The sequence below is a fragment of the Hyperolius riggenbachi genome, chromosome 1 (genome assembly GCF_040937935.1).
Source record: "Hyperolius riggenbachi isolate aHypRig1 chromosome 1, aHypRig1.pri, whole genome shotgun sequence".
Lineage (NCBI taxonomy): Eukaryota > Metazoa > Chordata > Amphibia > Anura > Hyperoliidae > Hyperolius > Hyperolius riggenbachi.
Genome location: NC_090646.1, coordinates 492,643,873 through 492,669,893, shown reverse-complemented (window position 1 = coordinate 492,669,893; position 26,021 = coordinate 492,643,873). Strand labels below are relative to the sequence as shown.

General features: G+C 42.0%; 1 protein-coding gene across 1 annotated transcript in view; it reads right to left on the bottom strand.

Moving 5' to 3' along the window:
• Window positions 1-22,539: 22,539 nt before the first annotated feature.
• The window catches only part of PPM1F (protein phosphatase, Mg2+/Mn2+ dependent 1F), a 59,825-nt gene continuing 56,343 nt past the window's right edge, over window positions 22,540-26,021 (bottom strand). Inside the window, exon 7 of the mRNA XM_068271570.1 lies at window positions 22,540-25,316. Coding sequence (XP_068127671.1) covers window positions 24,949-25,316 — 368 coding nt within the window. The 3' untranslated portion in view covers window positions 22,540-24,948. The remainder of the gene's footprint in view (window positions 25,317-26,021) is intronic.

The following is a 26,021-nucleotide window of genomic DNA, read 5'->3' as shown; positions in this document are numbered from 1 at the left end:
ATATACTGTAGACATACATATGCACAGATGAAGATACTGGTTGCTTGGCAGTTGGAAACAGCGGTTATTTCCCACAATGCAAAACATGGCTCACAGACAGGAAACTGTCAGGACCATGGTCCTGACATCACACTGTGGGAGGGGATTCACCATAATATCAGCCATACATACATTTCTCATAAGAGAAGGGGTATGAGCTACTGATTGGGATGAAGTTCAATCCTTGGTTACAGTTCCTCTTTAAAGAGACTCTGTAACATCAAAAAGATCCCCTGGGGAGTACTCATCTCGGGCGGGGGAAGCCTCCGGATCCTAATGAGGCTTCCCACGCCGTCCTCTGTCACACAGGGGTCTCGCTGCAGCCCTCCGAACAGCCGGCGACAGACCCGACTGTCAGTTCAATATTTACCTTTGCAGGCTCCAGCGGGGGCGCTGTGGCTGCTTTCGGCACGGAAATAGACGGAAATACCCGATCTTCGTCGGGTCCGCTCTACTGCGCAGGCGCCGGAGACTTGCGCCTGCGCAGTAGAGCAGACCCGACGACGATCGGGTATTTCCGCCTACTTCGGAGCCGACAGCCACCAGAGAGCCTGCGCAGGAGCCGGGAAGGTAAATATTTACGTCGCCGCTGTACGGAGGGCTGCAGCGAGACCCCCGAGGGACGGAGGACGGCGTGGGAAGCCTCATTAGGATCCTGAGGCTTCCCCCACCCGAGGTGAGTACCCCCCAGGGGACATTTTGATGTTGAAGTTCCTCTTTAAGCCACTAGCAAGCAAGAAAATACTAATCATTTTGACAAAACCTTTTTTACCAACTTTTTGGTACTTTTTCTAATATAGAGTGCTGAAAAGTTATTTTTAAGGGAAGATGAAAAATTATCTACTAGGAGTAAACATAGGCGAAAAGGTGAATTGGATCGGGCCCAAAGAGTGTAAACATCCCAAAAATAAAAAGTATACAGGTCCTATTACATTGCATCAGTTGCTGTGAGTTGTAAGTGAAAGGACAACTGATGTGCAGTCTAGTGTCCACGTTTCCCTTTGGCCTCTTTCACACTATATGCTGAGAAACTGAGGCATTTACAATCTACTGCCAAGGGGAAAAAAAAAACCCATTAAAACGCATTGCAATGCATTAAAACGCATTGTGTAAAAGGGACCTAAGGGTCCTTTTGCACTGATTTAATAAAGTTTCCTTCCATTTACACTACCGCGATTTTGGGGTGTGTTTGGATTTTCCAAAAGAAGCAAAAAACGTGCTGAGAAAATTGCCGAATTGTGGGGAAAATCACATAGCAGCGCGATTGCTATGTGATTTTCCAGCACTCTTATACAAAGTATAGGAGCGCAAACGCAATAAAAATTATCCAGGCTGGCGATTGCAATTTGGGTCAAAACAGATGCACGAAAAAACAGCACTGCGATTTACATGTTAATGTTTCAATTAACAAAACAGGCACAATCCGATTTTTGGATCCAGTCACCCCTAGTGGAAAAGGGTCCTAAGCTGGCTGCATAAGGCCCGGTTCACATTAGCGTTCCAGGTCCGGCTTCCCCGGACCCGGAACGCTCTGTACACAGCGGATAGTGAATGGATACATTGTTAATCAATGTATCCATTCACACTTGTGCGACCGTCCGGATCCGATCCGGGAACGCAGCTCCGGGACGATCCGGCTTTTTTCCAACTTGCTCCATTTTTGCCGTCCGTCCCCGTGCGGCTGCGGCCCCAGGCCGGATCCTGACCTGAACATGCGACCATGCTGTGCAATGAGAAACAGAGGTTTCTCATCACACTGGCAATAGGACCGGATGCTTCCAGCACCGATCCTATGCCACTTGGGGGGCCCGGACTACACGCCGGTATCCCCCATGCTTGCGGTGCCTTTCTGACACTGCAATGTATCTAGTTCCGGCTACTTTATTGTAGCTGGAACTGATACATTCCGGATCCACAACTTGTGGCCACCGCAGAGACCCGTACGGTCTCTTTGCGGCCCCCGGACCCCCGGACACTTGCGGACTCGAATCGCAAGTGTGAACGGGGCCTAAGTGTTCACACCCTTAAGGTGGCCACACACAATAAAATGATCCGATTTGACAGTAATTTGATAAAAACGATCGTATCTCGAAAAAATCTAAAGCTTTTTTTCATTCAACTGAAAAATCCGATCGAAATCGATCCGGAATGCCAGATATTTCTCTTCAATTTTTACTAAAGATTGTATGGTGTGTATTGGATTGTGAATTCAGCATGGCACATCTTGATTTATTTGTCCCCTCTTCCTTACAAATGCCCTCCAAATTTGTCAAGGGCATCTCTTGTGGACCTCTTCAGATCAGCCCACATCATTTCTACTGTATTTAGGTATGAGCTCTGGCTGGGCCATTCCAAAACTTTTACATTTTCTTCTGGTGAAGCCATCCTTTTGTTGGTTTGGATACTTCAGGCCATTATTATTTTCGAAGAAAGAGATGAAAGTCTGGCACTGCTTGCAAAATTTTATTCTGTGCTCAACAAGTCTGTGTGTCTAGTACCAGGTACAGTAATTGTAAAGTGTGCACATACCAGAGCGGTTGGACAGTGGGCAAGTGCTTACATACAGGAACCCTGATGGCTGTTTCACCACTTCATCATAGGCTTAGAGCGCTTACTTTGCATATGGTCAGGTGAGGAGGGCACTTGGATTAATAAGCAAGCATAAAAATGTGAGCAATTTTGATAAGGGACAGTGGCTAAATAACTGAGCCAAAGCATATCTAAAAGTGGTCCAAAGAAGGTCAACCGGTGACAAGGGATATGAGCATCCAGTGCTCAGTGTAGTGAAGGCTAGTTCATCTGCTCTGATTCCATGGAAGTGCTGCTGTAGCACACAATTGATGAATAAAGTAATGCTGGCCATGAGAGAAAGCTATGAGGTCACACAGTGTATTGCCGCTCTCTGCATGAGTATCTGAAGATCAGCCAGGGATCTCACACTAATATCCTGTACACCACCTGAAATTCATATGTGAGATGAGATCGACACTAGACCATGGAACAATGGAAGAAGGAGGCATGGTCTGATGAATCACACTTGCTTTTAGATCATGTGGGTGTTACTTTGACACACACCACCTACTTAAAGCTCATTGCATACCATATATACTGCTTCACAGCAATGATATTGCATGATACAGAGGACTGAATGGATCTGCTGCTGACATGCTGGTGCCAGATATCACAGGATGCCTCCAATGGTTTTGTGGAGTTCATACCTCAAAGGATCAGAGCTAATTTGTTGGCACCTATACAATATTAGGCAGGCTGCTTTCATTTTTTTTCCATGCTCATCCTGTTTGTATCACATACTAACTACTATCAATAATCTATTATGTACTGTACACATACATTATTGTTTACATGATTTACTAGTGATTGAATAAAAATATATATGCAGCTTTTAGATAAAGCATAAATCAATGAATCAAGAAAACAATATGGTACTGCATATTAATGTTTACTGAAGACAACTGCTGGTGGATGTTGTTGCTGTTTTGCAAGGCTGGCCTCACAAAGGGTGAATCACAGTATTGGTCACCAAGCACCACAATGGACAAGAACAAATCATGAAATGTGAATGCTGGTTGCTATGGAGCAGAGACAAGTATTAGGGAGGAGCAGCTGCTGAGTACAATCAATTCTACAGCATCTCTGAATGGTTTCCATCACTGAGCAGCAGGCGCACATATGCAATTATTTCATTTTCTGGTAACAATAGAGTTAAATTGAGAAACCAAGATCAAGAATTATGGGAGGAGCAGTCCTGTTCAGAAACACAAGCTTTAACAGCAGATGCTTGCTTGTTCTTCCCCTTTTTTGTTGGCACAAGACTGCACTTTAACATGTCTTTCAGTGCTTAATACTGACACACTGGGGCTTTCTGCTAGTGCTCTAGTGGAAGCGTTCTCCGTGCTTGCTGCCAAAGGCATTACACAGGCTGAACTCTGCAAGTCTCTGCTGTTTCTATGTGTCTGGACATGAGTCAGATCCCAGTCATATTTACAGGAAAGGCTGACTATTGTTCTAATACACATGAATTGCCACAGCCCCCTGCGTTTCATTGGAGGACACTCTGTCCTAATGTGTACCTAATACAAACTATTAGCTAGCAATGGCATTACTGAATTTCTAACGTGTGAAATTAAAACTGAAAGTAGATGGTGGGTTTTAGAGTATAGATTTTCGCTCATTTGTCCACAGAATAAGAAGAAATCTTAAATAAGGCTTTGCAACTGCTAATTGAACAATTGCTTATTTTGTTCCTCCCCTTCAAAAAAAATTAAATAAATATGGCAGCAGGCCTTTAATATTGATCCTTTGGTTCCTTCTGGTTCACAGATCCAGGAAAAGTTATGACTGTAAAGGCTAAGCTTGCGGTTTGTGTGCTCTTCCTTGGTCAGGAAAAGGGGGAGCTTGATAAAGATAACAAAGAACACAATTTTTAAGGTTAACAGTAAGCCTACAAATGCCTTGATAGCAGTCTCCACTTCGGACCTCAGTGTTGATTGGTGCTGTACTTCGCTTCAGAGTGTGCTATACTCTATTGATACATCACTGCTCCTAACAGCTTGTTCTTTCATCCCACACATGCTCTATGTGATTGAGAGCTCGCTACTCTCGGTTCCCAGAAAAGCATTGCGTAACAGAGTATCTCAGTGAAAAATCCTGCACAACCATGTGAACAATGCTGTCATTAAACATTAGACTGAGTTCCTCAGTTGCAGCTAAGCTAAAACAGAAGCTTGATGGACAAGTGTTTTGCACGTCTGCCCAATATCACAGGTGTTCTAGACAAATGTTGTGCTTCCTTCCACGGACAGAAATGAAAACATTGCAAGATAAAAACGAACCTGATAGATTATTTGTCCTAATCTAGTGGTGAAGGCAACTACTGAGTTACTCCCAGAAGCAACCCAATATCTATATCAAGTACACCTTTGTGCTTGATGCACACAACAGTTCTTCTTGAGAAGTAGCCTCATATTTAGTAATCATGAAATGGAAGCCACCAGCTTTGCAATTTCTGTCTTCCTTTAACCGTGTTTTTGGCCTCTGACCAGATTGGGAAACAGCCTTGTGTATGTGGGTGTCTGTAAACACCGCCAACAATGTTAATGGTCTACTGACAAGATGGTGCTGGCAGCATCTAGCTGCTCTAACCCCCTCCTCCACTGACACATGTTTTTGTGGCTGGCTAAGTTTGCAAGTTTATGGAGCACTCTTGATTTATTTTTGGTCTTTAGAATGAATCATACCAGCATTTCCAACCACCCTCTAGTCAGTAGGTAGCTTTACAGTTCATGTAAGTATGGTGGCTTTGGATGGTGTAGAGTAAAAGCTTTGTTGCCTAGTTACAGCAGAGAACATGATAGGAGGTTGTAGTTACAGGAACCCAAACTGTCTTGTTACAGATCTACATGATGGTACCTTTAGTATCGCCTTCAGGGGCATTGGTTCTGAAGCATCCCTGGGCATCAATAAAGGGGTGACTGTGTGGCACAGGATTAAGTGAATGTGGTCATGGTAGATTGTGGGTGAGGCCAAATAATGTACATGATCCCCCTCCTTACGAATATTTGGATGAAACTCCCTCCCTTGGAGTATACATAACCAACTACCTTACAAACAGTGGCTGTTTGATCAAGATCAGGTCCCTGCAAGTAGCATAATTGAGATCTGAGATATAACTATGAAGTGTCCCAACAATCAACATAATTAGGCAGTGTGTCCTCAAAACACATTATTAAGCAGCTTGTACAACAACATAGAAATATTATGCAGTTTCCCCTAAAATAATTAGGCACATTGCCACCCTACCCCCACCAACAGCATAATTAGCCAGAGAGCCCTAGCCAAATAATCACATAACATTCCTAAATGAAATAATGCCCATTGTAAATCATTGGTGTTCTATGGTTCCGGCAAAATAAGTCTGTGGCGATATATTGGGGTGCTGATGATGTTAAGGATAATACAGGAACATATTTCATTTTTCTGCCTATGTCATGTGTACGTCTGATCGAAGCCACCTGGCTTCAGGGTAATTGGTCACCTGGCCAGAGGAAACTGAATGCTAATGTGAGTCTGTATGTAGATGTAAATTAACTCTGCATTCATTGTCCAGCAGGGGGAAGCTACCATTGTCTGCTTCTAATTAGGAAACACTTAATCAGACAGTTGCTTTGAAGCCTATACAGGTGGTCGGACCCTTTCGTCTGAATACTGTCTCAGATGTGTCACCTAGACTGGCTGCAGACCACACCAGCCTGAGCCAGGAGTTTACATATGACAGCCTTACTCAAAAAGTCTTTGATGTGTGTGCGAAAATACACTTTTACATGTGAAAGTCAGATCTCTGGGAATTAAATTATGTCTGAAAAGTTAATTAAAACTAGTTCCTCTCCTTCCCAATGAAGTTGCAGCATCCAGGCATATATCTCAGTATAAAAAGCAGGGCCAGATGCCTACAAATTATCTTCCCTTGAGGGTAGCACATCGCCAGAGCTGATCCCGATCGAATCGGTAAATCCGTGTCCCTCCATGGTTGGACATTTGCGCTGGTAAAAGTTCACTTTACATTTATTTCCCTTTTATTTTTGCAACTTGTTTTGTGTGTATCCTTGTAACTTTTATTTTATAACTGTTACTTTGTTTTTGTAAATCTTTTGTATATATTATTTTCTGCATTGTTCCACTTTTTTTCCCTGGAATATTAAATCGTTATTTAATAAGTTTGACTTCTGCTGTACTAAACGAACACTCATAGCCTAGAAGAGACTGAAGTGTAACTGTGTATAAGTCCATGCCTGATTGTATGACTGAGCAACACTATCGTATAAGATTGTAATTGCATTGTGTGTATGGGGCACTTCTGCCATCGACAGCAGAGTGGAAAGTCTTGGAGTGGCTAACAGTATCGTTCGGAACGACTGTTAGTGGTTTTGCTTCACTACAGTGTAAGATTGCAACTGTGTGTGTGTGCGTGGCGTTCTCGTATTTGGCCTAAAGCGCAAAGCTGACCAGAGTACGAAAACGTGGATTGCATGCTGAGCACGCGACAGCAGAGTGGACGTGTCTAGCAATAGCTAGTTGTGGCAGTGAGAAGTGTTTGAGGGGTCCCAGCCTTGTTTTTAGCTTGAATAAGGCTGCTCTCCGCTTGATTTGGTCAAACCCGCAGTCGGGAACCGTATACGCATGCGTGTCGCGTGCCGGTTCCTGACAAAGTCCTTCACCTTCCAGCCTCCCTTTTTTGTAGCAGTGATCCTGTCACACACTGAGCCATTGCTCTACTCTGCAAAGGAAGAGGCATTGTGGGAATCTCTTTGGCTGTGCACTTTATGGAAGGAAGGGAATGGCAGCAGCAATTATTATGGGAAGTGGGGGAGAATGACTGGTGGTAGTCCTTAATATTGTGTAGTTGTGGGTGAGGCACAGAAGAATAGTGTGAGCTTTTTTTTTTTTTTTTTTGAGGGGAGGTTGTTAAACCATAGAAACAATAATCATGATGGGAATAATGGGCACACTTGTTAAAGGGGGGAAATAATGGTGGCTGCCCTTGTTGTATGATAGAGAGGATAGTGGATAGAATGGTGGTAACACTCCGTGTGCATGTGTGTGGGGTCTTTTTATAGGAGAAAAAAAAACAAGAGAGGGGCGCTTTAAGACTCTGAATTGGGGTATCGTAATCCCTGCTAGGGCTGGTCTCACCTGGTTGTGCTGCGGCTGTAAGGAAGTGCCAAGATCTCGCGTCCCTCTTGATGGAGCCCGGGACCGAGCTCTCCGGATCTCCGCTATGGGTCACGTGAGGCAGCCGGCATCACAGGGGGAAGACGTCACCAGCGTGCACGTACTGCTATGGAAACCAGGCCATTGACTTGTCTCAGAAGGAAACTGACACTCGAGCAGCGCCTGGACGTCACGCTGGATGGAAATACTAGAACACCACTGTTGGAAATTGCGGTGATATATAGAAAAGCACAGAGGGCTAGTGAAAGTTAATTTTTTTTTTTAAATAGATAATGCGTTTCACGGAGGTCCACCCTCCGTTTTATCAAATCTATAATAAAAAAAAAAACTTTGGAATTACATGGTTTATTAGAAGGTCTGTTGGTTTACACGGCATATGGAATTAGCCAATAGGCATTGCATAGGAGGGGTTGGTAGATTGTATTACCCCATACAGCAGGGTAAGGGCCGTACTACCCAATGTGATAGATTACAAAAATAGTAAGGAGAAAAAAAAAGGAGAGGAAAAGGATGAGTTATATGGGATAAGACAAAAGGAGAAAGAGGAAAGAAGACGAATTATCCCCCATATATCAGCACCATATAGTACATAGATCAGATCACACTCCAACCAGGTGCGGAGATCAGGAGTGACTAGAGCCAGAGTCACCTCCATCTAGATGGAAACCAGTAGTGGCCACAAAAACAAATTGCATAGTTTTTGGTTTAGCTAAAAAAAAAAAAAAAAGTAATCAAAATTTATATATTACAAATTTTTGTCTCAAATATTTTAGCAACAATGACGATAGACTTTAACAGGGCTGCAACAAACAAACATATGTCAATTATTGCAGATGGTACCTCACATATACATCATAACCTAGGCTGTCCTTGTAATGTAGGCTGTAGGTGACTCATCTCTTCGAGGCACCTGTTTAGTCCTCCTGGTTCCAGGGTTCCCAACTTAAAAGGAACCTTAACTGAGAAGGATATGGATTTTTCCTTTTAAAATAATACCAGTTGCCAGACTGTCCTGCTGATCTTGTGTCTCTAATACTTTTAGCCACAGCCCCTCAACAAGCATACAGATCAGGTGCTCTAACTGAAGTCAGACTGGATTAGCTGCATGCCTATTTCAGCTGTGTGATTCAGCCACTATTGCAGCCACAGAAATCAACAGGACAGACCAGCAACTGGTATCGCTTAAAAGGAAACATCCATCTCCCTCTCAGTTTAGGTTCCCTTTAAGAATCCAGAAGGATTCGCGCCTACATAAGACGCAGAATCTTTCATATTTGTTTGGATGTTGGACCTGCTCGATGATGATGGCCAAGGACATCAAAATTCCTTTTATAGACAGGGTGAAAATGATTTGAAACCCCATGTTTTAATTCCCCCTTACTGATATTCTATCTATGTTTATTTAGTCTACTTTGAAATTTTTGAGTAGTACGACCAACGTAAGCAAGATTACTTCTAAGATATCTACGAGTGAAATATCAGTTTTGAGCAAGGGCCTTTCATTTTGTGCAACAGATAAAGTTAATATCTACCAACTTTTGACAGATCTACATTCCTGTATATGCAAACTCTCCCGCCAGAGATATTTTGCTTTGAAAGCCCCAAAAAATTAAATTCTCAAAAAAAACCCAAGGCAGGGAAGATGTACCTTGGAGGTTGTTGGGACGGTTGAACTTGTGGATTCTACCCAGACTATGGTGGATAATCTTGCAGAAAGTCTTTTAATAAAACCTATAACCACTGATTTGAAAAGTAAATCTAAGTTCAACTCAACCCAATATAAGGGTCCGCAAGTTCAGACCTTTTGTAATATGGTCACAGCTGATATACCTCAAACTTCAAAACCAACCCATTATTAAAAATAATTTGACTAAAATGGAAAAAAGAGCAATAAAATTGCTGAAGACTAATGATTCCATCATCATACGGGATACAGATTAGGGGGGGGTGTTGTGGTACAGGACCATGACACTTATGTAGGAGAAGCTCTACATCTACTTGAGGATTCCCAGTACTATAGGAAACTCACCTATTCTTAAAACTATATCGTGACCATATTGGCCACCCATTACATAATAATGTGTTAAGTAAAGATGAATATAGCTACCTTAATATTGAGGCCCTAGAGTTCCGTTTTTCACCATGTCCATAAAAGGAATTTCGGATGTCCATAGGGCCGCCATCATCATCGAGCAGGTCCAACATCCAAACAAATATAAAAGATTCCACATCTTATGTAGGCACGAATCCTTCTGGATTCTTAAGTTGGGAACCCTGGAACCAGGAGGACTAAACAGGTGCTCGAAGAGATGAGTCACCTACAGCCTACATTACAAGGACAGCCTAGGTCATAATGTATATTTGTGCTACTATCTGCAATAATAATGGACATATATATGTTTGTTTGTTGCAGCCCTGTTAAAGTCTATCGGCATTGTTGCTAAAATAATTTGACACAAAAATTTGTAATACATTCATTTATTTTAGCTAAACCAAAACTATGCAATTTGTTTTTGTGGCCACTGCTGGTGACTCTGGCTCTATTTACTCCTGATCTCCACACCTGGTTGGAGTGTGATCTGAACTATGTACTATATGGTGCTGATAGATGGGGGATAATTCGTCTTCTTTCCTCTTTCTCCTTTTGTCTTATCCCATATAACTCATCCTTTTCCTCTCCTTTTTTTTTCCTCCTTACTATTTTTTCCTCCTTACTATTTATTTAATCTATCACATCAGGTAATATATTTAGTTTGCATAAGATTTGGCATTTTGGCTCCTTATATTTATATATGTACGGCCCTTACCCTGCTATATGGGGTAATGCGATCTACCAACCTCTCCCATGCAATGCCTATTGGCTAATTCCATATGAAGTGCAAACCAACAGACCTTATAATAAACCACGTAATGCCAAAGTTTTTATTATAGACTTGATAAAACGGAGGGCAGACTTCCGTGAAAAGCGTTGTCTGCTATTTTAAATATACATTTTTAACTTACAACAGCCCCCTGTGCTTTTCTATATATCACCGCAATTTCCAACTGTGGTGTTCTAGTATTGCCATCCAGCATGACGTCCAGGCGCTGCTTGAGTGTCAGTTTCCTTCTGAGACAAGTCAACGGCCTGGTTTCCATAGCAGTACGTACACGCTGGTGACGTCTTCCCCCTGTGATGCCGGCTGCCTCACGTGACCCATAGTGGACATCCAGAGAGCTCGGTCCCCGGCTCCATCAAGAGGGACGCAAGCAAGATCTCGGCTGGGCACTTCCTGACAGCCGCACCACTACCAGGTGAGACCAGTCCTGGCAGGGATTCCGATACCCTAATTCAGAGTCTTAGAGCACCCCTCTCCTTGTTTTTTTCTTCAATCCAGTGGATTATCGGGAGCAGCCTAAGTGTTGGTCGGGTGTGGCCAGATCACACCAAGTGGAGTACCCACATCTCCTGTTTTGCATGTATCTTTATAGGAGAGGCGGGCTGGTTGAAGCCGCACTTATTACTACTGGATGGTGATGCCACATGACTAGGGGCATGTAGAAGAGGTGGTCAGCTAGGAATGCTGGCCTTTATATGACCTGTGGTATTCACTCAGCAAAAAACATTAAAAAAGCATACAACCACATGCAAATAATAGGCCAGAGGATGAGGTGGTCGCTGTCTGACTGAAACTCTGAGGCAGGACAGCAGCAAAGATAGAATGGGGGAGAGAATATAAGAGACAGCAAGAAAAAAGACAGGAGAGCACCACAGAGAGTGCTGCACCTGGGCTGATAGCACCTTGAGGCGCACCATGAGTCTGCCTCTGTTATTGTGTCACTTCAGACTCATTTTGCAATGTGTCCAAATCATCCTGGTGACAAAAGGTAAACACAAATCACACATTTTTCTAAATAGATTAGATTTGATAAAATCAAATATAAGGCTATGGCCGCACTATAAATCGCCAGCGCTTTTTCAAGCGCTGAGCAATTTTTTTAGATTTTTAAAAATCGCCTTTACCTACGCTTTCTAAGCGATTTTCTAAGCACTTTTGCAGAGCCATTTTTTTCACTTTCTTCCTTCTTCACTTCCTGGAAATGAATAAATACAATGCACTTATTCATAGAAGCGCTCAGGAAATCGCTATACGAAGCGCTTTGCGATTTCCCTATACCTTTCATTATAGGCAAATCGGCCAAAAATGATGCAGGTAACGCTTTATGGAGCAGATCGCAAGTGAACCGCTCATATGTGAACACTCTCATAGGGAATCATTGCACAAGCGCTTTCAGGGCGATTTTCAAAATAGTTGATGTTTTAAAAAAAAAAGCCGAAAACGCTCTAACAGAGTTCTATAAAAAAAAACTAAAAAAAAAATAATATGAGGCCTTAAATGACCTTTCTGTCGTTCGAACATTGATCAGATAAGGCTGTGATGTGTGAGATCAAACAGGCAGACCGCATAGAGCTACAAACAGGAGCGGCACAACAACAAGGCTCCATAGCTTTGTACTGCACCCAGTGGTACAAAGATTGCAGCTGCAGTAAGGAGAGGACTATCGGATATCTAATAGGGAACTGTGGCAAGGTGGCCAATGATTAAGACCAGGTAGATATTGATCAGTTACAACGCCTTCTAGTGTATGCCCACCACAAGACTGCAACTTTACTTTGATTTACTCTATGTTTCAAGCTTTTTGAGCCAATTGGTCACATGTATCATTTGGACATGCAGAAAAATCTCAGGCCAACATTCTCAGTCGGGAACATAGCGTTAGTGGCGTGTGATAATCACGACTGCCAAACGCGCCCGAAATCCCTGGCTGCTGTCCCCCCTACTGTTTTATGTTGCCCCCCCCCCCCCCCCATGCAGTTGTACTTTAACTGTCCGCTGTCTGCGCTGAGCGTCTATGACCTATTTCCACATTCGGGCCCCCCATGACTACTGGACATATAGGCAGGTGAGCCGTGTGTGTGACATTAGGGGGACAGCGGCCAGGGGAGGAGACAAGGCCAATTCCCAAAAGATTTAATGTTGAAATCAATTGGGAACCAGCATGCGGTTTATGGCAGCCACCAGATCTTGCTCCGATCAGAGAGAGAGATCTGTCTCTTGGTCGATCGACTGACAAAAATCGCTAGATGTATGGCACCTAAAGGCTCGTACACACGCCTGACTGCAGCCAATGACGGGTCCGTCGGCACCTCCCGCTGGGCGGGTTTTCAGCAGACAGTACAGCGTATGTACAGTCTGTCGGCGGACTGATAAGGCTGTTTCTGAACGATCCGCCCGGCAGACTGCACACAGGCTGTACTGTCTGCCGAAAACCCGCCCAGCGGGAGGTGCCGACGGACCTGTCGTTGGCTGCAGTCAGGCGTCTGTACGAGCCTTTAAGACATTTCCAAATCATCTACATTCCACCCATAGGAAATATGAATAACCAGCGTAAAATTGCAATTTGGTGGCAAATGACAGAGAGGATGGGGAGACATTCCATGTCACTACCATGTTTTGTTGTACAGGGAAATGACATACCCATTAAATTCATCAAATTTTAACCTGACTTCATAACTTCATGGATGACTGGATCGCTGGTTGATAAGGGGGCAAATGAAAACAGCTTAGTATAGTATGATGAACATTTACAAAGCACAATAAAAGAACTCACATGTAAGGTTGGCTCAGTACAACTAAAGTGATCCTAAAAAGAGGAATCATATTGTTAGACTGACTGACTGAAGACCATACTTGGGTGTGTTCCAACAGGCACAAGCCGCCTGTTCAAACTTGTTCAGTGGTACTCAAAACAAGCCTAGGAGGGGATGGAAGGGCACAGTCAATAAGAGGTCTTAGTTTCTGTATTCTAGTCTAAATCCTTTATGCTAGGTACACACACACACGATACAATTTTTTAACAGATTTACCTGCCAGATCGATTTATTTCCAGCATGTCCGATCTGAATTTCAATCGATTTTCCGATGGATTTCCATAAAAGTGAACGGAAATCGATCAGAAAAACAATTGCAAAATCCATAAAAATTCAGATCGGACAAGTTGGAAAAAAAATCAGTCATACCTAGCATTAAATTCAGGAAATGCTTTTTGTTCATCCTACATTTACATAGGTGATTTACATTAAATTGACATTTTCTGCATACATGTGAAACCTGTAACTCTGTATGCCCTGAACCCACTAGGATTCCAAAATGAAACTTTGAGAAGGGTAAGAGTACAGTGCAAAGTCATTTTGTGATTTTTTTTCTAAATTTTAAAATTGCTGTTTTTTGAAAACTTTTTTTAGTGAAAATTTGATTCTAAATTTTGTCATGTCATATACCACATCAAAGCCCAAGAAAATAACATATTGCCGAGGTCGGTATCTTATCTGGTTACTAGAATACTTCTGGACACATCGATTTTGAATGAAGATTTAAAATAAATAGTACGTAATACCTTTTGAAGAAAAGGCAGAATGTATTTTTCCCACTTCTATTCCTCACTATGTAAGTGCACCAGATACAGTTTGATCAAAATCAAAGGACATTAGTCAGAATTAGCGTGTTGATGTGTAGGGGGAGGTTTGTTTAAAACGTTTCTCAAGTTGTATTGCTCAGGTCCCTTTTATAGCAGCCAATAGTGGTTGCAACAATTGAAAGAAAAACAAAGCACAAAAAACTGGCAGATTTCAACCAATGAATCACAGAATTCGGTGTAATGCCTATTACGTCAGGGTACTGACATTAGAAGTGGGGAAAGCACAGACAGGCAGGTTTATTTGCAATTTATTTCAACTTTATAAAGCATCCAAAACAGACTACAACTTGTCCACACTGGATGGCAAGCTATAAAATAAATGTAAACACTTTCTAGTTGCTTGTATATGGAGACATTTATTGTGTACAATACTCATGGGTATACAGAGGTTACATAACAGTCTGGATCCTCTTTGGGTTTATTCCCACAATACTGAACAGATTATGAAGCTTTAATAAACACTGACAACACAGTATATGCCTGGCACTGTGTTCCCTTCAACTCACATAAAGCTAGTGAAATCCTTGCACAGATGGCAATACAGAAATTAAGTATAGAAGTATTACAAAATAAAACTATAAAGTTATTACCGGTATAAAACATTAATACTGTAATGGAAGTTATAAAAATTTTAAATAGACACACAGGTAAGCATTATAAAACACAAACTATATAGTAGACAGTGGTATGAGGAGTACGCCACAAAATAAAATAACTAACCAGTGGTTCTTGCTAAAGTGACACATAAATGGTTATTAATACTGTAAAGAAACCGCAGGGGGGGAAATGGAGTTCTCCAAATCTAGCAGTATATGACTACATTTCCACTTCAACCACTACTGAACTGAGAGGCATATGGAGGCTGCCATATTCATTTCCTTTTAAGAAATAGCAATAGTCTTCCGGATCCCTATGCTTCTAATATTCTTAGCCATAGACCCTGAACAAGCATGCAGATCAGATGTTTCTGACTGTCTGACAATCTAATCAGCCTTCAGTAGCAAGCAAGGACAATGTAGATAAATGGAGGAGTGAAATAAAACATTCACAGAAGCTAACCGTATACCAGTCTCTACAGAGAGAATATAAAATGTCCCCATACCTGGAAAATCTCCCAAACTCTCAAGAGAGGCAAATCCTGAGCGTCTACAGACTGCGTGCTTACACAACATTGAGTCTGGGAGACACAGGCATACAAACCCAGGGAGGAGAGACTTATGCCAACACTGTGAGCGGAAGACCCCCAAGGATGAGAATCACTTCTTGCTGCAATGCCACAAATATACTACAACCAGGGAAATCTTCTTTAAAGGGAACCTTAGCTGAGAGGGATATGGATGTTTCCTTTTAAACAAGACAAGTTGCTTGGCAGTCCTGCTGATCTCTTTGGCTGCAGTAGAGGCTGAATCACACACCTGAAACAAGCATGCAGCTAATCCAGTCTGACTTCAGTCAGAGCACCTGATCTGCATGCTTGTTGAGGGGCTGTGGCTAAAAGTATTAGAGACACAGGAACAGCAGGAGAGTCAGGCAATTGGTATTAATTTAAAAGGAAAAATTCATATCCTTCTCGGTTTAGGTTCCTTGATGGAACTATTTCCAGACTTTCACACAGAGGATGAGAGAAACCTCTACATTCTACTAAAGAAGAGGAAACCATAGCGACACTCACGCATGTCACAGCATGCAGCAGAGAGAGGAGCATACATAAACTGTAAACCTAAAAATGTCCACCGACTGCCAAATTATACCCCTACCCCCTTCCATGTCCCCCATTTCCCCCTGCTTTGGCAATGCCTGTATGAATCTTGGTCATGCCAATAAAGCTATTTTTGATTTGATACTACTGCATCTAAAGAGATTAGCAGGGCTGCCAGGCAACTGGCTGTGTTTAAAAGGAAAGGAATATGGTAGCCTCTATATCACTCTCACTTCAGGTGTCCTTTAATATCACATTCGCATTGGCACACTTGTTTTCATGCTCAACGTACATGTGAAGATGCACATTTCTGCATCTGTAGTACAATGCATTTTCATAAAAAACATGCTGCAAGTTTTTCTTCTTTTTATATGTATGAAAAAAAAACAGATGTGAACCAGAGCCGTGATTAACACCAGCAGACAGGTATAATGCATTTCTGTATGTGGAAAAACGCAAAACAAAAACCCTTCACATGTAGTGGAAATAAGCCCTAAATGTTCTTTCTGTAAGGGACACACCAATAATGTGAGATGTGTGTTAAATTAAGGCTAGCGTTGAGAGTAGCTTATAAGGCCTGGAATAACTAACTATCCAGTATATGCAGGAAGAGTAGTTTCAGACTTCAGTGAATACAAGTCTACATGAAGCACTGCAGTTGCTCATCTCACCATTAATTAAATTGCTGCATATGCAACATTTTGGCAGTTGTGTGCCAAAAAGATGCTGAGAATTCCAGCTTGCATGCTAATGTAATGCACCTTGAAACTTGGTTCATTTAAATCAACAGGAAATCCATTAGATTGGCCCAATCCCACGCTTCGCCCAACTTGCATGCAAGCTGATATCGTTTGCACCTCAATGACCATCTCTCATCTACACTCACATTTGCAAAACCTTTAAATCAGCATCAAAGAACACATCTCTGGACTTGTTCTTGCGCCTGTTGAAATAAGACCATGGAAAGGCTATCTAAAAAGACAAAAGGTAATATTTTCAACTTATGTAAATGTGACAATGAAGCCCAATATTTGGATTTAAGGTCATGTTTTCCCAAACTTTCTTACTTAAGCATCCCCAAGACAATATATTATCTTAGCTTCAGTGTACTCCTGTGCCTGAGGGTTCTGTCACACTGATATGAATACAACTCAACACTTGCAAAAAGTCACACTGTGTGTTACACATGCGAAACGACCAAATGCACGCATTACCCAGATAACGCACAGCATGGTGTGCATTACTGGGTTGGAACGACAATCCATGTGAAAGCCCATTAGGAATGTCATTGCATTGCGTTGCTAGGATATGGGGCTATATTCACAAAACTTCTCATAAATGACTTATTTATCTCCTAATTTATAAATATAACCTTTCAGCACATTTACAAGCAACATAATCACTCAAAGCAAGTTGATCCTGATTAATTTCATTTCAATACTACTTTTCTTACCTTAATTATATTTTTGTTATTTAGGAGCTTAAAAATGTAACATCGATAAGGTGAAAACAGAGGAAATCAGGTGAAACGGCTTTGTGAATCATGCCCATTGTCAGTTGCAACGACAGTGTGAAAGGGGCCTAACTTTAACAGAGATCCCTTCCATTCCGCTTATATCCAACCTCTACCTCCAAAAGTTTAACCTCAACCTTTTCTGCCTGATACCTAATGCTATGAACACACAATGCAATTTCTAGTTCGACTGACGAGTAATCGGACAGGAAGTTGTAGCGTGTGTACATGTCCAAACTGCTCCCAATCGATAAAGCGATCGATTTTACAATGATTACTTTGCAAAATTAATCCCTTTTGCAATCAAACGTGTCTGAAAAATATTTGCCCGATTAACGTCAATTGGGTGGGAAATTGCAATGTGTGTTCCCAGCATTAGATTTCTTTTCTCCTATGCCTAATCTTAAATTCCAACCTTTGAGTGGATCCCAATCTAAATCCTGAACTAACTTTAACCCTATCCTAATAATTTACCTTAACCCACCAACCTAGTCTCCTGCTGAGACTATTATTAGAGAATGCTTGCAGTTTCCTGCAAAACATTCACTGTTGGTGGGTCTTGAGGACAGGGTTAGGGACTCGCTTTACTTGGAACAATCAATTCACACTACACTTCTGTCCACATTAAGTTCACAATCTAGTGGCCATTCCCAAATCTAAGGCGAGTTTTCAGAGAGAGGCCTATAAAACTACTAGAATTGTGATTTGTGGGAGAAACCCATGCAAACTGAGAACATGTCCTTCCTTAACAGCAGTGGAACATGACTACCACCAGAGGGAGCAGAAGACAATGCAGAGAATGCTGATTCTGCTAATTGTAAATATGGTTTTCTTCTAGTGGTGAAAATTGGAAAAAAGTAGTATGATGTTGCAGGCTATAAACTCAGAATCTGACAGGAAGAGTTTTCCACTGGCTTGTCCAGAGGTGCAGGGACAAGTGCAAAGAAGTGTACCCAGATAGCAGGAGCCTATCAGTGCAATTATGATACGATACCCACACAAATGAGATGATTATCTTGGCTAACTCACAAAGGTTGGATCAGGAAGCTACAGTGTGTCTATGGGTAGTATTCAGTGTCTCTAAATACTCCATGGCTGACTAAAGCTGGCCACTAACGGTCCAATTTCTAGCAAAAAATCGTTTGAGCGATCAGAAATTCTGATCGGACGAAAAATCGTTCACTACACCATCAACTAACCAATCATTGCTTCCTATCTATCACGACCACCAAGAAAATCCAAATTTTCGTTCGACGAAAATTCATTCAGGCGACATTTTTTTCACTCGTTCATAATCGATTGTGTCCACCAATGGAGATTATTTACAACCAATCCGATCAGAATTTCTGATCGCTCGAACAATTTTTCGCTAGAAATTGGAGCGTTAGTGGCCAGCTTAAGAAATAGATATTTATTCAGTTTCTATTTTAAGGCAACAATGTTTCACAGAAGAACTGTGCAGTGGATGATCTGCTAATCACTGCCTAATGCATGCGCAGAATAACACCACAGCTCCCTGAACAGACAATATGCATTGTTGTCTTAATGCCACAGGAAAGATGAGAGCAGCTGTATGCCAAAAAGCGTTGTTAGTGTACACTACACACATCAATTATTTGTATGCACATAACTACACTTCTCTCTTGAGTTAGTGATCCCGAGCCGAAGCTTAGAATCAAAATCAGAGCCATACCTTAAAAGAGGAAAGCCTCAGGATCCTATTGAGGCCTCCCTCGTTGATTTGTAACCCCCTGTTGCTGAGCACAGACCCCCTCCACATTGGGGCTGAGCAGCTCTTCCTTCTGAAGCGTGGCCGCGCACTAGCCATGCGTGCCTGCAATGCACAGTAGCACGGAGCCCTTAGCTCCAGCTTACTACGCATGCTCGGACGGGCTGGGTCAGCTATTCCGCGGCCACGCTGGAGGAAGAAGAGCTGCGCGGCTTGATATGATTAGCGACAATGCATTATCGCTAATCTTCGGGGGGGGGTCAGGGGTCTGTGCTCAGTGACGGGGGACATCAGAACAGGGAGGAAGAGCCCTCAATAGGATCCTGAGGCTTCCCTCTCTTAAGGCATGTATCTCATTTTGTACCTGAGCTTTCGGCTCAGGTACTCTTTAATCATTTGAATATCTTCATCGAACTGCATCTGCCCTTTTTCATTTGTCTGTGTGAAAATATTCCATGAAGGAATGTATATTGCTATTACTGAAGGCACCTAGAATTTAATGCAATTATTGAAACCATTTCAGTTTAAGTGGAAAATTTGATACACTTCTTTCCCAAAGAGAAGTTTTAAACCACTTTTAAACTAGAGATGGTCAATGAGATGCTAATGATTGCAAGTTTATGCAAATTATATGCACCTCAAAATTGCAGAGCTAGTGCTAAGCTGTTTAGCACTGCCAGCATATATGCTACAGTACTGCCCTTGTAGGAGACAGAGGGTGAAGCTCCCTGTTTTCTGCACTAGCTGCTTTCCCCACCCATGGTGCTCTCAATGGCACAACCTGTTCAGTTTCCTCTTCCAGCAGACCTGACTGCCAGAGACTGTTCTGCACATCGAGCCCAACAATAGTCTATGACAATAAGATGCTGGAAGCTGCATCAAGAGATGGGAAGAGTTGTCAGGTGCTGGGGATCTGAGCTTCACTAACAACCGAAAGGAAATGTTTAAGGTACGAGGCATACCAATTCTAAACAGCTTAACACTGCTTATTTACAGGTTTAGTTGTACTTTAAAATGAACCTGAAGTGAAAACAAAACTGATGAGATGAAAAATATAGGTCTATAGAACTAATTCTAAGTAACACTTTCCTGGAATTCCATATTCTAATCTTGGCTTTAAGGATTTACACCTAGATTTGAAGATTTAACTGCTTCTCTGGCATTTGCTGCTGTTCTGTATGATTACTTAGCTCTCATATAGAGTAAAGATAAACTACTGAACATCCTGTCTCTTGTCTACTCTCAAAAATGCCTGTAGCAGCCAATCAAACGTTTTATAACCCTCTATTAGGTAGGATTGCAATACAGTCAGGCTTCACCAAACGGCAGAGGCCAATATATAGCACTTACATATTGACCCCTACACAATGGGGGGAGGGGGGGGGGGACTAGTTCTAAATAAGACTAGTACTGGATATAGACATTTATGTTATCATGCTGTGAGTCACTTCATGTACATTTTACATTTCTTTAGAATGTATACATCTACATTTCTATCTACCACACATAACAGGAAAACCATGTAGCACCTCTAGAAACTTGTCCTTAGTGAAAAAACCGTACAATTCATATGTACAGAAAGAGGTACAAAGAGCTGTAACCAGGCCTGTGGGATCATGTGGTATTAAACCAGGCACTATATTGGAGAAAACCATAATCCAATAAAATGCTACACTAGTCACCAGCTACAGGAGGAAATCTCCTCCCCCCTCACTACATAACCTGCAGCTTGCAGATGAACTGAATACATTTTATTGCAGGTTTGACACTACTAACAAAAGCCAAACACAACAAGTCAATTTGCATCTCTGCCACAGGCAAACTGAACACTCTTCCTGCCAGCCAATGTCTCCACCCCCTGCGGTGCCTCAGCAACTACACAACACAGGAGGCCAGACACAATCTGCTAACCTGTCCCCAGATGTGCATGCTCTAACAATATGCCAATCAGATGTAAATAGACTCTTTAAAAAACAAAACACCAGGAAAGCAATGGGACCAGACGCTGTGTCTGCGAAATGCTTGAATCTCTGTGCCGACCAATTAGCGCCTGTATTTACAGACATATTCAAAGCATCTCTAGAACTCTCAATTGTTCCTGCCTGTTTTAAATGCGCAACTATTGTACCAATTCAAAAAAAAAAAAAACCTACATGTTTAAATGATTACAGGCCTGTTGCCCTGACATCACTGGTCATGAAAGCATTTGAAAAACTGATAATGACTTATCTGAAATCCATCACAGATCCCCTGCTGGACTCTTTGCAATTTGCCTACAGACCTAACAGATCCGCAGACGATGCCGTGAACATGTGTATGCATTATGTACTACAGCATTTAGATAACCCAGGAACCTACACCAGGATTTTATTTATAGATTTCAGCTCTGCATTTAATACCATAATTCCATCACTGCTGCACAGCAAGCTCTCCCAGCTACACATACCTGAATCCCTCTGCAAATGGATAACCGACTTCTTAACCGACAGAAGACAGCGTGTTAGACTTGGTAAACTCACATCAAGCTCTCTGACAGTCAGTACTGGTGCACCCCAGGGCTGTGTACTTTCCCCACTGCTGTACTCACTTTACACCAATGACTGCATCTCCACAGATCCATTTGTTAAGGTTCTGAAGTTTGCAGACGACACAACAGTTGTTGGTCTCATTCAAAACGGGGATGAGTCTGCATACAGGCATGTGGTGGGACAGCTTTCCTCCTGGTGCAGCAGCAACAACTTAGAACTAAATGCTCTCAAAACCATGGAGATGATAATAGACTTTAGGAGATCTCCCCCCCAGCACCTCCCCTTAACCATAAATGGATCCACAATAACCCAAGTAGAGTCATTCAAGTTTCTTGGGTCCACGATCTCAAACGACTTAAAATGGGACAACAACACTGCCACTATTGTCAAGAAAGCACAACAGAGAATGTACCATCTGCGGCAGCTGAAAAAGTTTGGCCTACCTCAAAAGCTAATGGTGCAGTTCTACACTGCAATCATCGAATCCACCATAACATCATCCATGACTGTATGGTTCAGCTCCTGCTCAGCATTAGAAAAGGGGAGGCTGCAGCGCATCATCCGATCAGCGGAAAGGATAATTGGCTGTAGCTTACCTTCCCTGCAGGATCTTTACACTAGCAGGTGCAGAAAGAGAGCAACCAAAATTGCCTCTGACCCCTCTCACCCAGCTCACTCCATCTTCCAGCGCATGCCTTCAGGAGTAAGATTCCGGTCAATCGCTACCAAAACCTCTAGACACAGGAACAGTTTTTTTCCTCAAGCGGTAGCCATACTTAATGCTGAACCACGTTAGAGCTGCTAGGACTGAAAGTAATCAGCACAGAACTAAACATGAACAATTCTCACATTGCTTACTGCCACTATACTTATAATGTCCTTAACTTGTAATATTCACACTGTCTGTCCTTGTATTGTTTTTTGTTTGTGTTTGTTAAGCAACTGCCAAGACAAATTCCTTGTAGGTGCAAACTTACTTGGCGAAAATAAATTGATTCTGATTCTGATTCCGATTCTGAACTACCCGCTTGCAGGGAAAGAAGAGGAATATGAGCAGTGGTTATCAGGTGTTGTGGTCGAAATAAGTCTGTCTGTATTGCCTAACAGCAATTTATATTCACATCTTCATTCGCAGTGATTGGCTCACAGTGATCACAGGGTCAGGAACCGATGAAATGGGTTCCTGACTGGCTCACAGAGCTCTGCTGTCATAGCGACAGCAGGGCGAGTAGGGTGCAGCGACGGCAGAGCGGTGCGGAGACTGAAATCTACACACCCTGGCAGGGAAAACAGGTCCCAAACAGGGTGTAGATTTCAATCAGCCTGGTCTGGAGATGGTTAAGCTATGGACACACAGACTTCTCACTCAAAACAATGTGTGAGATTGTTTTGGGGGTACCGGCTAGCGCTGATGTTGGCCACCTCCCCTTTGGAGGTCTGCTAAGTTGGATAATCTTCAGCAAGTACAAAAACAAGAGCCTAGATATAATCTTGTATATACTTGTGTATGTTCTCAATTATTATGAGTTTTTGATGATACATATATGCAGACTGTAGAATATACTATTTGCAGTTGCAGTTTTTGCCAAGTCCAGCAGAAGGTAAGTGGTGCCACACCTTCCTTTCTTTCTACTGGATAATAATTGGCTGACTGCTAGTAGTTTCCATTGTGAGCTCCAAGAGTATGCCTTCTGGCTCGTCTACCCATCCCCAAATGTATAGAATGTTCTGCTCAGCAGAGAACCAAGCAGAACATCTGTACACTGATAAAGGGTAAACGGGCACGCCAAACTATCAAATGATCAAAGGCATCATAACAGGTAACAAATGTGGAAAACAATCATCTGAGCAGGAGTTGAGGTTGGAGACTGTAAAATCTCGTTACAACAGACAGAATTAACACATAAAATGGACCAAAACAAGAGAAACAAGGTGAGAAACATCAGCTAAAACATGCTTGATTTCCATGCAAACTTGCACTGGTGGGCTATCAAGGCAGTTACAAGAACGACAACAACAAAAAAACATGAACATTTGTGAAGTTGCCCAGACAGAGCAGTTATGATAATGATAATGAATCAACCCAGATTACTTCCTCTATTACGTAACACAGGAGAATGATCAGCCCCAGATGTTCACCTGATCTTTTCAGAAGAGATGATTGATGATGCTGTCTCCGTACTAGTAATGGTGGATGAGGTGTACATATTCTGGGTTTGCATGCAAACTACGCTGCAGCTTCTGCAATTTTCAAGCCAACCTAGAGTATATTCATCTTGTCCACCATCCCTACTCCTCATTTAAAGGACCACGATCACAAAAAGTAAAAAAAAAAAAGTAAACTTCTCCCAGATTGAAATGCACTTTAAATGATGTTCCTCATATGTTGGTATCACTCACAGTAGGCAGTCATGGGTGATTTTCAGAATCTTCTTTATTCTTTACATAAGTTCTCTCTGGAAAAGATCTATACAAAGATGTTAGCAAGCCTGCTTACACCGCTTGCATGCTGTTTTTGCTGTTGGACTGAGCAACTGCTGTTCAATTAAACGCATTTTAAAAGAAATAAAAATCGGAGCATCCCCTATGAGGAGATGGACTAGTCCAAAACCTGCCATTTCTGTCTGATTTTACTGCATGCCGTGACAGGAACATAAGAAAAAATTAATTTATATTGCATTTCAATCTGGTACAAACGTACGTCTCATAAATGTGTACACACACAGGGACGGATCTGGGGGGGTGGGGGGTATCTTGCCCTAGGCGCAGTTTGTTGAATTCTTAAAAAGGCGGCAAAATTTGAATGGGGAATGGCAGTTTAGGCGCCAAAACCTGACCTTGCCCCAGGCGCAACTTGGTCTAGATCTGTCCCTGTATAACACACACATTTTAAATGTTATATTGTTTGCAATAGTGGCCCTTTAATAAGTCCACCGCCCCTTATAACATTCATTAGCATCTTGAGAAAAGAATCATCCATTTTTGTTTTATACAAGAAAATTGATAAACTTGTCTTAGCTGAGGATACTAAAATTTGGATGACTGCCTGAGGGTCTGTTTGAGATACAATTTACCACATGGTGATCCAGTAAATAACTATTTTCCCTTGCAAAATATCCTGAGAGTTTCACTTCTATATGGCCAATAGAATATGATCTTCAGAAAGACAAAATCAACCTGCATGGTCTGATAAAGCCTCTGCCCCTCCACCTCCAAAATCAAACAATGGTTCCGCCTCCACACTTCCATGTGCCAGAAAATCTTCTAGGACTTTAGCTGGATCTCGTAAGAAGACCACAAGTACTGTGATGTTGTCACTAGAGCCGGCCTCTTTAGCTGCAGACACCAGCCTCTCAGCTACATGCTGTCCATTTCCACCGGTCTCCTGGAGGTGACCTAGAACAAGGCCAGGCACTTCAGAAGATGTCACAGCATCATAAAAACCATCACAAGCCAGAACGAGGAAGTCCTCTGTACCACTGAGGATGTGAGTTGTAACATCACCTTCACCAGAGACATATGGTTTCTGGTCAATGTCACCTAAAAAAACAAAAAACAAGAAAAAAAACATTTACTTAAGAGCACTCAAAAAAAGCACTCAAAAACAAATGTATCTACCAAAATACATTAGAAGAACTTTACTTTACTGAACTACTTCTTGAATTAATCAAATTGCTTATTTTTTACAATATTAATTTACAAATAATTTAGTCAGTGTTTGCCCATTTTAACATCATGATTTACATTCTCACATTTATCACAGTTGGCGACATCTTTACTGCTGGAAGGTGCATCACTGCAGAATGTGTGTTTACTGTGTGTTCCAAAGCCGGCAGACATAGCACCTGGTCTCCCAGAATACTCTGGGAGGGGAGTTCTGCATAATAAACAGCCTAGGCTAAACATCACTGGAAGAGTCAGGCTACAAACCATTATATAGATATAGGAAGTGTGTTTGATGCTGAAACCAAGTTAACTGATATAAAATTGGGTATCCTAAATAATTTACCATATTCTATTATAGGTCACTGGAGTTTATCCTAAGTGTATAGCATCACAATAATGGAACACCATCAACTGTCCACTTAAATATTGTCAGTTCTCCGATAGGGCACTTTTACAGCAGCCGTGTTTCTGGACTGCTCATGATTTGCCCATTGCAACAGCACGGCAATAACAGAATTGTGGTACCCTTTTTCCACCTCGTGGTTTGATTTTTAGCCAATAGCAAATGCGCTGCATTTT